Genomic DNA, 9,954 nt, shown 5'->3' with positions numbered 1-9,954 from the left:
TGCGGCGCCTCTAGGCGTCCGCAAGCTTCGTGGGTTTTTCCCCGTGGAGCAACTGACTAGAGGCAACAGCGCAGCCACGGGGTCTCGCGAATGTTGCTTTAAAAATGCGAGGCCTGTTGAGAAGCGGCACCCGTAGAGTTCTAGTTGGCTGCTTTACTCGGCTTACCCGTTGGCTGCAGTTCATACGATAGGCGTGCGTTGACGCCGTAAGTGCGGGGTGGTGAGTGGCATACAAAAGCTTTATCCTTGCCCCTCACAGCTAGCGTACCAGGAGCAGGAGCACTAACGGGGGAAACTAGACGGCTACTGCTTCCGGTGCCTGAACAGCATACGACTGATTGTCCACGTCGAGGCACGTGCGCTTGCGGGACTTGAAAAGCTGCTGCACTCCCAGGAGGCATTGCAGGAGGAACTGCAGCTGGATATGCGCCTGGCGTCGCGAGGCCACCTGCGGGTAGAGACAAACACTTAGAAAACACGCACTGTTAAGGCGAGGGGCAGAAGCAGTCATCGTGAAGGCACATGTCGCAGTTTTGCTGACGAAAATGACACTGTTCACAGAGAGCACTGGGCATGACGAGTCTCTACACCGCAAAACTTCGAAGGCTCACCGCCATACTGAGGGGGTGATGCTGGCGGTCCTGAGAACTGAAGGTGCTTGCCGTCTGAGCTATTCTGCCTCTCCACCATAGTTGCGAGCTGGAGTGACTGCTGCAGGAGCTGCAGTACCTCGTCCACCAGAATGAGTTGCTCGCGCTGAGGGAGGATGAGGTTCTCCTGCGTCTGCAGTGTCTTGCAGAATCCCATTGCTTGGTCCTCTGGTAGACAGCGATAGGCCGCAGAGACTAGCTCTATAGTGGGGGCCCCCGCTGCCTTCGCCTTTCCCAAAAGCTGCAGCGTGATGCTGCTGTCTAGCAAGGGCCCTAGACCCCTTGCTGCGTGCACAAGGGCCATCGGGTGCGCTGCTGTTGCTGCCTGCAGTAGAGCCGCAACCGCCTCATCCTGCTGCTGCAGCGGGGACGCTGCTGTTGCCGCTGCCCGCCGTTGGATGAGCTGCACTGCTTGCCGAAGCTGTTCCTCTGCTGCAGGCTGCGCAGGCTTGCTGCGGCTGACCTTTTCCCAGAGAGCAGCAGCCCGAGAGCGCGGAGACACAACTTTGCCAAGGGCCTCAAGCCCAAGCAGAGGAGATAAGTACTCCGATAGACTGCAAATGGCTTCTGCTACCTCCTCAGCACATATGGATAGAGGCAGTGAGAGCAACACATGTAGCAAAGAGACTCCAGACACACGGCCTCTCAGGCGCAGGAGCCAAGATATTACTTTGCTGCATATTTGCCTTGCTCCGGGTGCCAGCCGTGCTGGTGGTGTTGGTGCTGCGGCTGCTGCTGTTGCGGAGAACGTGGATTCCAGCGGCGACTGCTGTTGCTGGAGAGCCCGACGCTGCTCGTGGGGAGTGGCTATAAGACTCACGAGCTGCTTGATTATCTGCAAGGCTTCGTTGTTGTCACCAGCCGCTGCTGATGATGCAGCTGCTCTGGCGACATTTGCTGTCCCTTCTTGACCAGTGAGGGACTGCTGGTGGCTTAGCTGCTGCTGCCTTACAGATAGCTCTGCTAGTTGTTGACTAAGCTGCTGGACCTGCGCAGAGATAGCCGCTGCCCCTGAGGAGTCTACAGCAGGAGACGCACGTGTAGGCGCAGCAGACGAGACGCCTTGGTCCTTGCTGCGAATGTTCTCGATCACATCCCTCATCATATGTTCGTGGTGCCTGTTGAAATCCGTGAAGCACGCCCGCATGGACTGCAGCGCAGCTGCTGCCTCCGCCTGCATGAAAGACAGCTCCAGAATCACTACATCCATGGATCGAGTAGGCAAAATAATACAAAGACAGACCGACAGTCTGCGAAAGGGGGTTTTCAACAGCAAGGAATTTCAAAGGCACAGGTCCTGGCCGGAGCAGGAGACGGTTGTCTGTTCGTACTAACGGAAAATGGCAGCAGAAGTCGCCGGCGCTGCTGTGGCATGGACGTACACTGGCCTCTTGAGCTTTGTGGTTCTTTTGGTTAAGCTCAATCTCCAGACGGCTCTTGTCGAGCTGCAGGGCATTGATGCGCTCTTTAAGCTGCACGACTCGCTCCTCTGCAGTTGCCGCGGCTGCTTTTGCGTCAGTAGCAGCGGCCGATGCCGCTGCTGCTTTCTGCCTCTCCGCTGCATGTGCTTCCCGCAATTCTTTGACTAAGGCTTCCGCAGCAGTCAGTCGCTGAGACAGAGCGCTGCACTCTTCTTTCGTCACCTCAATCTCAACAGCAGAAGTGGTCTTCAGATCCTGCATAGCGAATCACAAGCCATGCAACCTAAAAGCTAGCACCCTAATACTTCTTTCCTTGATTCAGAGCTTTGTGTTTCCGAGCAAATAGAGTGGCGGTGCTTTGTTTGATAAGGATGCGAACTTGCGGAGCGCACATCTTTTTCTGCTTCCGCTTCTCTCTGAAGCTTCATCAGGGCTGCCTGCGTGGCCAAATTTTCCTCATGAGCTGCGCGGTGCTTGCTTTTAGCCTCTGCAAGGGCACTTTTAAGGCCTGACACCTCTTCAGTGAGACGCGCTGCGTCAGCCTGAGCTGAGGCTGCCGCCGTTAGCTGTTGCTGCGTCTGTTGGTATCGTTTATCAAGAATTTCCAGCTCGCCTTGCAGCTCCTCTATGATCTGCTCTCGCTGTTGCACACGTTTCTGCAGCGTCAAACAGCAAAAGTATATCGCAAATGTGAATGCATGTGCCATGCGGGCACGCATGTGAAGCGTGCTATATTTCATCGCTCAGAAATGTTAGTAATTGGACAGGCAAAATCTGTCGGTGCAGCTCTTCGCTCTCTGCGGCTGCAGCTCCTCACCCTGTCCGCTGCACACGTGCTATGCTACTCTGAGCATTCCTAGAGACGCACTCCGGAGAGCTGTGCGTGTATTGGCTCTTAGGATAGCCGTGGTAAGTCTCTTGTGTAGGCAGTGTGGCTTACCTTGTACGAAGCGGCTTCTTGCTGTCTCTTCGAAGCTTCCGCAGATGCGTCTGAAAGAGCGTCCTGCATTTCCTTGAACTTCTCATTTGCTGCTAGCATATTTTGTCTCCTCTTTGCAAGATCTGCGTTGGCAGCCTGGAGCTGCTCATTGACTTTCGCGTGCAACTGCTTCGCTGTCTCGAGCTGTTTTGTCTTCTGCTGCAGCTGTTGCTGCAGTAGCTGCGCCTGCTCCTCAGCCTCTTTCGCACGCTGCAAGCTTTGTTTCTGCTGATGGCGCGTTCTATTCAGCTCGTCCTCTAGGTGTTCGTGCCTCGCCAGGGCCTTGTCTCTGCTATTCTTCGCCGACTCGTATTTGGCGGACAATTCCTCCATACTCCTTTGCAAATCCTGCACCTCCTCGCCGAGTTTCTCGAGGCGCTGGGTAAGAGCGTTTCTAAACAAATCCCCCTGTTTCCGCTTCTGAGCCTCTTCCTTCAAGCGTGCCTCTAGAGCTGCAGGACACCAGAAAGAGCAAGCAATATAGGGTGCAAGGGAGGTTTATGCTAAAAGCAGCAAAATGCAACGAAGGTCGTGTAGTGAGCTGACAAGGAGAAGCAGTCCGAACAGGGCTCTTGTTTTCTCCCTCTCAGGAGAAACAAAAAGGCGAACGCAATACCCCACCCACTGAACGTGCTTGTTTTGGCAGTGGAATGCAAACTCAACAAAAATAGGGGAGCGGCATCCAGACAACAATTAGCACGCAGTACTGTGCAGCAAGCTGGTGTTGGCACTTACATTGAACCTGCTCTGTCGCTTCATCCAGCTTTGTCTGCCACTGCTTCTCCAAGTCCTCGCGCTCTTTCTTGTACTGCTCCCGAGATGACTCTGCCTCGGCGTCTCTCTTCTCTCTTTGCACTGCAATCTCATGCTTTAAGCGTTTCATCTCGTTCTCGAGCTCCTGCCGCTCATTTTGGAGGTCCTGTTGGTGCTGAAGAAGCATTTTGCGCTTTCTCTCCTCCTGCTCACCTTGTAGGGTGGCGAGTTTGGCCTGTAGCGCAGTCGCCTTTCTCTCGGCTTTTTCAGTGCCTTTCTGCCGCAGTGTTTGAATTGTGTTTTCGTATTTTTGCTGCAACTCTTCGAGCTGTTCGGTGTGAAGCCGCTTGAGCCGTTCTGCGTGTTGTTGGTTCATAGCCCTTTCTTCGTGTAGCTGCGCCTCCAGCTTGCGGTGTCGTTCTTTTATCATTTGCTGCTGCTGCTGTTGCTGCTGATCCAGCTCTCTTTGCAGCTTTTCGCACCTCGCAGCCAGCATTTTCCGCTCAAAGTCTGCAGCCTCGGCCTGTTGCTTCATCACGAGAGACTCGCTTGTGGATGCCTCCAGCTTACGCAGCAGCGCCCTATGCGCTCTCTCAGTTTCGCCCTTCTCTTTAGCAAGCTGCGCCTTTTCTTTCTCTGTCTGTCGCTCCATCGTGTCCCGCTCCCGCTGCAGCTGCAGCATCAACTGCTCCTTCTCTTCGAGTAAGCGCTGCTGCACTTGTCGCGCCTCGTGATTCATGTGCTCTCTTTCCTGCTGCAACTGCTTCAGCAACGCTTTCTTCTCCTGCTCCTTCTGCGTGTGCAGTCGCTCTTTTTCCTGCTCCAAATTCTGCTTTATCTGCTTTGTCTCATCCTCCAGGAGTGATAGGGAGCGCGTCAGCTTCTCCTTCTCTTCCTCTACTGCAGCGTGCAGAGCCCTCGACTCCCGCACCTTGGCAGCCGCTTCTTCTTTTTCTTGCGTGGCTGCCAAGTACTCTGCAGCGTAGCGACGGGCCGCTTCCTGCGCCACTTTGGTTTGCTCTTGAAGAGCTTCCAGCCCCTGTTGGGATGCCTGTGCTTCCTCCAGCAATCCATGAGTCCGCTTCAGCTCCTGGTGGCCTTCCATTGCCTGCGCCACTACCTTGCTGTACTCCTCTTCAAAATACGCCTGCATAAGCTGTCGTTCGCGCAGCGCTTTTTCCTTCTGCTGCTGTACCTGCTGTTGAAGCTCCTGCTGCATCGTCTGCTGCAGCTGCTGCTCCCGTTCTTCATACTGCTGCCGCTGCTGCTGTAGGGCTTCTTCAGCCGTCGCTAGGAGCTCCTTGTTTTGATTTTCAAGGGCCTTTGCGTACGCTTCCAGCTCAGACAGCTTTTGAGACGCAAAAGTGATCTGCTCCTGCTGGAGGGGGCTGCCCTTCTGCTGCTCTTGTTGCTGGTGTAGCTGTAACACCTGCGCCTGCAAGCTAACGCACAGCTTTTGCAGCTCCTCGTTAAGGGCCTTGTAGTGTTCGCGTTCTGCGGCCTCTTCTGGCTCATACAGCTTGACTGCTGGCGAATGAGGGAGTCCAGTGGGGGCAAGCGCAGAGCTCGGAAGGGTGGTAACAGGAGAGAGAGCAGGGGGCAAGCCGTCAAGGTGCTGTGAAGGCTGCTGCAGCATCAGCTTTGAACGCTCTTGCAGTACAGACTTGGGAATAGGGAGATTTCTAGAGGCCTCCAGCTCCATGTACTGTTCTCTTATGGCTTTCTGAGAAAGGGGCAGACGAAAGCAGTGGGGAGTTCCGAAGGGGTGCAGTCAAACAATCGATAGACACGCCAGAGTCGAATTGGCAAAGGCAGACCGTTCAGACACAGAGAAGCAAGCAGCAGCGGTTAGCCAAGGCGTAGCATGGGATGCAGAGCAACGCAACATTAGCTCCGGGTGTATTTCACAGGAAAAGGGAGAAATGAGGTGCATGTTCTCCCGCGCTGGCGCAGTACCTCTAGCTCCTGAATCTTCAGCCTCTGCTCATCTTTTGTCGCAGTCGGAGAGAAAAGTACAATAGCGTCTTGTGCGCGGCCTGGGGGTTGGCCTTGCAACTGCTGTTGCAGCACTTCTCTCTGCTGTTTTGTAATTTGCTCTTGCTGCAGAGCAGCCTGCTGCATCAACTGCTCACGCTGATCCTCTGGTAGAAGTGGCCTCTGTTGCTCCTGCAAGAGCTGCTGCTGCTGCCCCTCTAGGATTTTTTCTTTTGCTTCTTGTGGCTGCATTTGTTGCTGCTGCATTTGCTCACGTTCGTTCTGCAATTGCCTTTCAAATTCGATTTTCAGCTCTTCTTGGTATTGTTGCTGCTGTTGCTGCTGCAGCAACAGCAGTTGCTGCTGCTCCTGAACGACCTGCTGCAGCCTCAGCAACTCGTCACGTTGCTGCTGCACCTCCAATTCGTGCTGCTCTAGTGTCTGGTGCTCCTGCTGCAGCTCGTCAGTCTGTCTCTGATACTCGGACGCTCTGAACGCCTCTTCTTCCAGCAGTTGCTGGCGTTGTTGTTCAAGTTCTTGCTGCTGCAGGAAGAGCAGCTCTTGCTGTTTCTGGTGTTCGTCGATTAGCTGCTGCTTCAGCTCCTCTTGCTGTTGCATTTCTCTCTCCAGCTCTTCTCGCTGCTGCCTGTGAGCCTCCTCCAGCTGTTGTTGCTCTTCCAGCAGCAGCTGCCTCTGCTGCTCTAGTTCTAGCTCCAGGTGCTGCTGCTGTTGCTCCTGCTGCTCCTTCAAGCTCTGAAGTTCATCCATTTGCCGCTGGTACTCCTCGAGAAGGGCCTGCTGCTGCTCCCTTTGCTGCTCGCGCTCAGTTTCAAGAGCAGCGACAGCCTCGAGTTGCTGCGCCTCCAAGAGTCGCTTGTGTTCAGCAATATACTCCTCTTGCTGCCGCTTCAAATCTGCCTTCAGTTTCTCCTCCTTCTCCTTCAACTCAGCTTCCTTCTGTTGAGTGAGCGCGATTGAACTGCTCAGCTTCTGCTTTTGCAACAGGCTACTGGACAGCCTGGCAGACTGGTGTGCTGCCATCTGCTGCTGCTGTTGTTGTTGCTGCTGCTGCAAACTGACCATGGCTTCGGTGCGAGCCTCCTGCTGCTGCTGGAGCAATGCGTTGCTTTTCTGCCGCTGCAAGTTGGCCTTAGCTTCCATCTCATCGAAGTGCTGTAGCTGCTGCTGAAGGAGCGCCATGAGCCTCTGCCTGGCTGTAAATCGGCTTCCGAACTCGCCAGTGCCCATGGCTCGGTGCTGCCGCAGCTCGGCAGTCAATTGTAGAAACTCCTCCTTCTCTACAGCTGCTGCAGCACGACAACTTTCGAGGGCAGCCCTTATGTTTCCCATTTGCATACGGATAATTTCCAGTTCATTCTGCTGTACAGCCACCTGCCCATCCAGTAGTGCTGCGGCCTGCCTGTGTTGCTGTTGCTGCCGAATTGCCGCTGCTGCCAGCGCAGCCATAATTCGCTCCTCCTCCGTCACCAGCACCTCATTCTGCTTCCGCATGTCGAAAGGCTGCGGAAAAGAATGCGGCTGCAGCTGCTGCCCACAACCAGGAGGCACGCGACACGAGAGTCTCTCATCGACCATCAGTGCGCGACCCGGGTATGGGCCCCCCCCCTGCAGCTTGCGTTGCAGGAGCTGCTGTTGCCGTGGTAGCAACATCATTTGCTGCTGCATAAGGTCTCGAGACACGTCGCCTTTAGACACGCCAGGAGGGGCTGAATGGCCAAATCGGGAGCCTCTGTTGCTGCTGGTGCTGCTGCCGTCAGAGAGCCCTCTGCGGGGCTTTTCCACTGCATCTGCATGCACACTGGCAAGCGACTGCGTGTGTTGTGGCCTCTGTCTTTGTGCCTCCTCTGTTTTGCCGCTACCGCTTTCACCCAAAGACGAAGTACTTCTTCTCGAGGACGGAGGGAAATCTCGAGCGCTCTGAATCTTCTCGTCCCTTGCCGCCTTCCTGGAAGTCTTCTCAGTGCCTTCTTCGTCTGATGAGCTCCCTGAGCCGTCGGACGAGGCGTCCAGAAGAGAATCCCAGGAGTACGACAGCCGATCGGTGCCCGTGCGTGGCTTTGTGGCTTTTCCTGAAGAGCTGGAGCTCTCAGCGGGACGTGCATGCCCTTTTGCTGAAGCGGCACTGGAGGGGCTGCAAAGAAGGCTGTCGCCTCCACTGCTACGCACATTGCTGCTGGATCCGGGCTCAACGACACTGCGTTTACCTTTTGAGACTGAGGTAGATGCTGCGTCGTCGGCTACACTGGAAAGCGCCGAGGAGGCCAGCGAGGGCAGCAGGGTCAGTGGTGTTGAATGTTCGCCATGCCTCTGCTCCGACTCTTGTTGCTGTTGCGGCGGCAGCGGCGCTGGCGACCCTCGCTGCTGCTGAGAGCCTCTGTTGCTGCTTTTCCTTTCACGAGGGCTGCTGCTTTCGCGCTTGCTGCTGCTGTTTTCACCAGCAGAGGACTCTGCAAACAGCAGGCGGGACGGTTGCGCAGTGGAGGCTTGGGGCCTGGCCGATACTCCTGAGAGGAGCAGCCTGGGAGCGGCTCGACGGTCGTCTCTAGGCGACCTGGGGGCCTTTTCAGCAGGCAGAGTGGGTGAGAGAGATTGCACGGGAGCTCCGTCTGCTGCCGGAGTAGCGGCCAGGGCACCTTTGGCTTCGGTTCGTGCGGCTGATGAAGACGGCGAGCACGGGAAAGAGCTCGTGATGCTCGCCATCGGACTTCTCTGACGTCCTCGTGCATCGGACGGCGGTTGCGGCGAAACAAGCGCTGCTTCCGGCTGTGCAAGGAGAGAGAAGGACGAGGAGCTCGAGAGCACAGGCACGTCAGGCCCCTGGGGGTCTCCTGTGTGAGACATGAGGGAGGGCCTTAGAGAGGGAACAGGCTGCGTGGCTTCGAGCTGTTCTGGTGATGCGGATAAAGAGGAGGACGAGGAAGCCGTTTTCGCCAGTTGAGCAGCAGGTTCGCGAGCTGGGGAGGCCGCAGCAAGGCTGCCGGCACTCCTCTCGGTCGCTGCTGAGAAGGAGTTGATCAGCTGCGAAAGACCTGTGCGAAACACTGCCGCGGAAGTCTCCAGATCTTGTAGATCCGAGAGGTGTGAGCCCCCTGGGAGGTTTTGGGAGGGCGCGTTGCCGCGGGCTTGACTTTCCGAGGAGCTTCGAGACTTCGCCGCTCCCGCCGCGGCGGAGGAGGCTTCAAGGGGGGAGAGAGCTCTTGATCCAGCGGCAACAGAGCTCCTCGGAGCTTCTGAAGGCTGCATTGTGTGTGCACTGGAGGCGGCAGCCGCAGGCAAGTGTTGGGCTTGCTGCCCCTCGAGGGCCTGCGTTGCGTGCCTCCCCGATGCAGGCGGAGGGCGTGGCAGCGCTGCTCCTGCTGCTGTTGCTGCTCTGTCGTCCGAGGATTCCTCCATTTCATCAGGAGGAACCAGGTGCGGTGCAAAACGGACGCTGTGTCGGGGTCTTCTCTCCCCTCTAGGGCTTCTTTGGACCGAGGAGGGAGACAAGTCACGGAGAACTCCGGAGCGAGGAGACGCCGAGGCGGAGGAAGAACTGGGCTTCATCGCTCATGGATGAGGGCAAATCGCGCAAAGATCCCGGCTCTGGGATCTTAGAGGCTTCTTCCGCGGGAGAAGAATCGGGCAAGGCCTCACCAGCGGTAGGTTCAGCAAGCCGGAGTCAGCCCCCCAAATCGAGCTTTGCACGGGCCTGAACGAGGCATTCAAAAGCCCCCTTCAGCGCAAGTGGGTGTATCTTTACACGCACATAGAGAAGACAAGCGGAAGGCAGCAAGACACCCTGCAATTCACTCCGAGAGAGCCATAGACGAGCCGGCCTAGTCCACCGGTCATTGCCGACGAGTCCTGTGGAAGGCACCCATCCAAGGGGGATGCGCACACTAGAGAAAGACAGCTTCCCTCTTTCTGGTACACGGAAAACATGAACAAAACAATTCACAAAGGATGATTGGCTTAGACGCTGCGAAAATGCACGCAGAATGATGGCAACACCTAACGAGCCTGCTGCCCCTAAGATGTGTGTGTGTTGCTGCGGCTGCTGCTGCCATAGGTACTGCTGCTGCTGCGCCTCAGTGGGCTCACCCGCAGGAGCGGCTTTCAGCGCTGCGATTTTCGCCGTCTACGTTCGATATTTTCATGAAATTTTCATCAGGTTTGC

At 56.2% G+C, this 9,954-nt stretch overlaps 1 protein-coding gene across 1 annotated transcript; it reads right to left on the bottom strand.

Moving 5' to 3' along the window:
• Positions 1 to 140: 140 nt before the first annotated feature.
• Positions 141 to 9,341, bottom strand: LOC34622188 (trichohyalin). Its single transcript, XM_026337335.1, has 8 exons — positions 8,234 to 9,341; positions 5,760 to 8,035; positions 3,786 to 5,526; positions 3,012 to 3,502; positions 2,464 to 2,727; positions 2,033 to 2,326; positions 612 to 1,824; positions 141 to 448 (listed from the first exon to the last, which is right to left on the bottom strand). Exons 1-8 carry the CDS (start codon positions 9,339 to 9,341, stop codon positions 141 to 143), a joined length of 7,695 nt encoding a protein of 2,564 aa, XP_026193120.1.
• Between the last annotated feature and the right edge of the window lie 613 nt (positions 9,342 to 9,954).

The sequence above is a fragment of the Cyclospora cayetanensis genome, unplaced genomic scaffold (genome assembly GCF_002999335.1).
Source record: "Cyclospora cayetanensis isolate NF1_C8 unplaced genomic scaffold, CcayRef3 CcayRef3_contig_178, whole genome shotgun sequence".
Lineage (NCBI taxonomy): Eukaryota > Apicomplexa > Conoidasida > Eucoccidiorida > Eimeriidae > Cyclospora > Cyclospora cayetanensis.
Note: the sequence above shows the minus strand (reverse complement) of the source record. Positions and strands in the feature narration are given on the sequence as shown.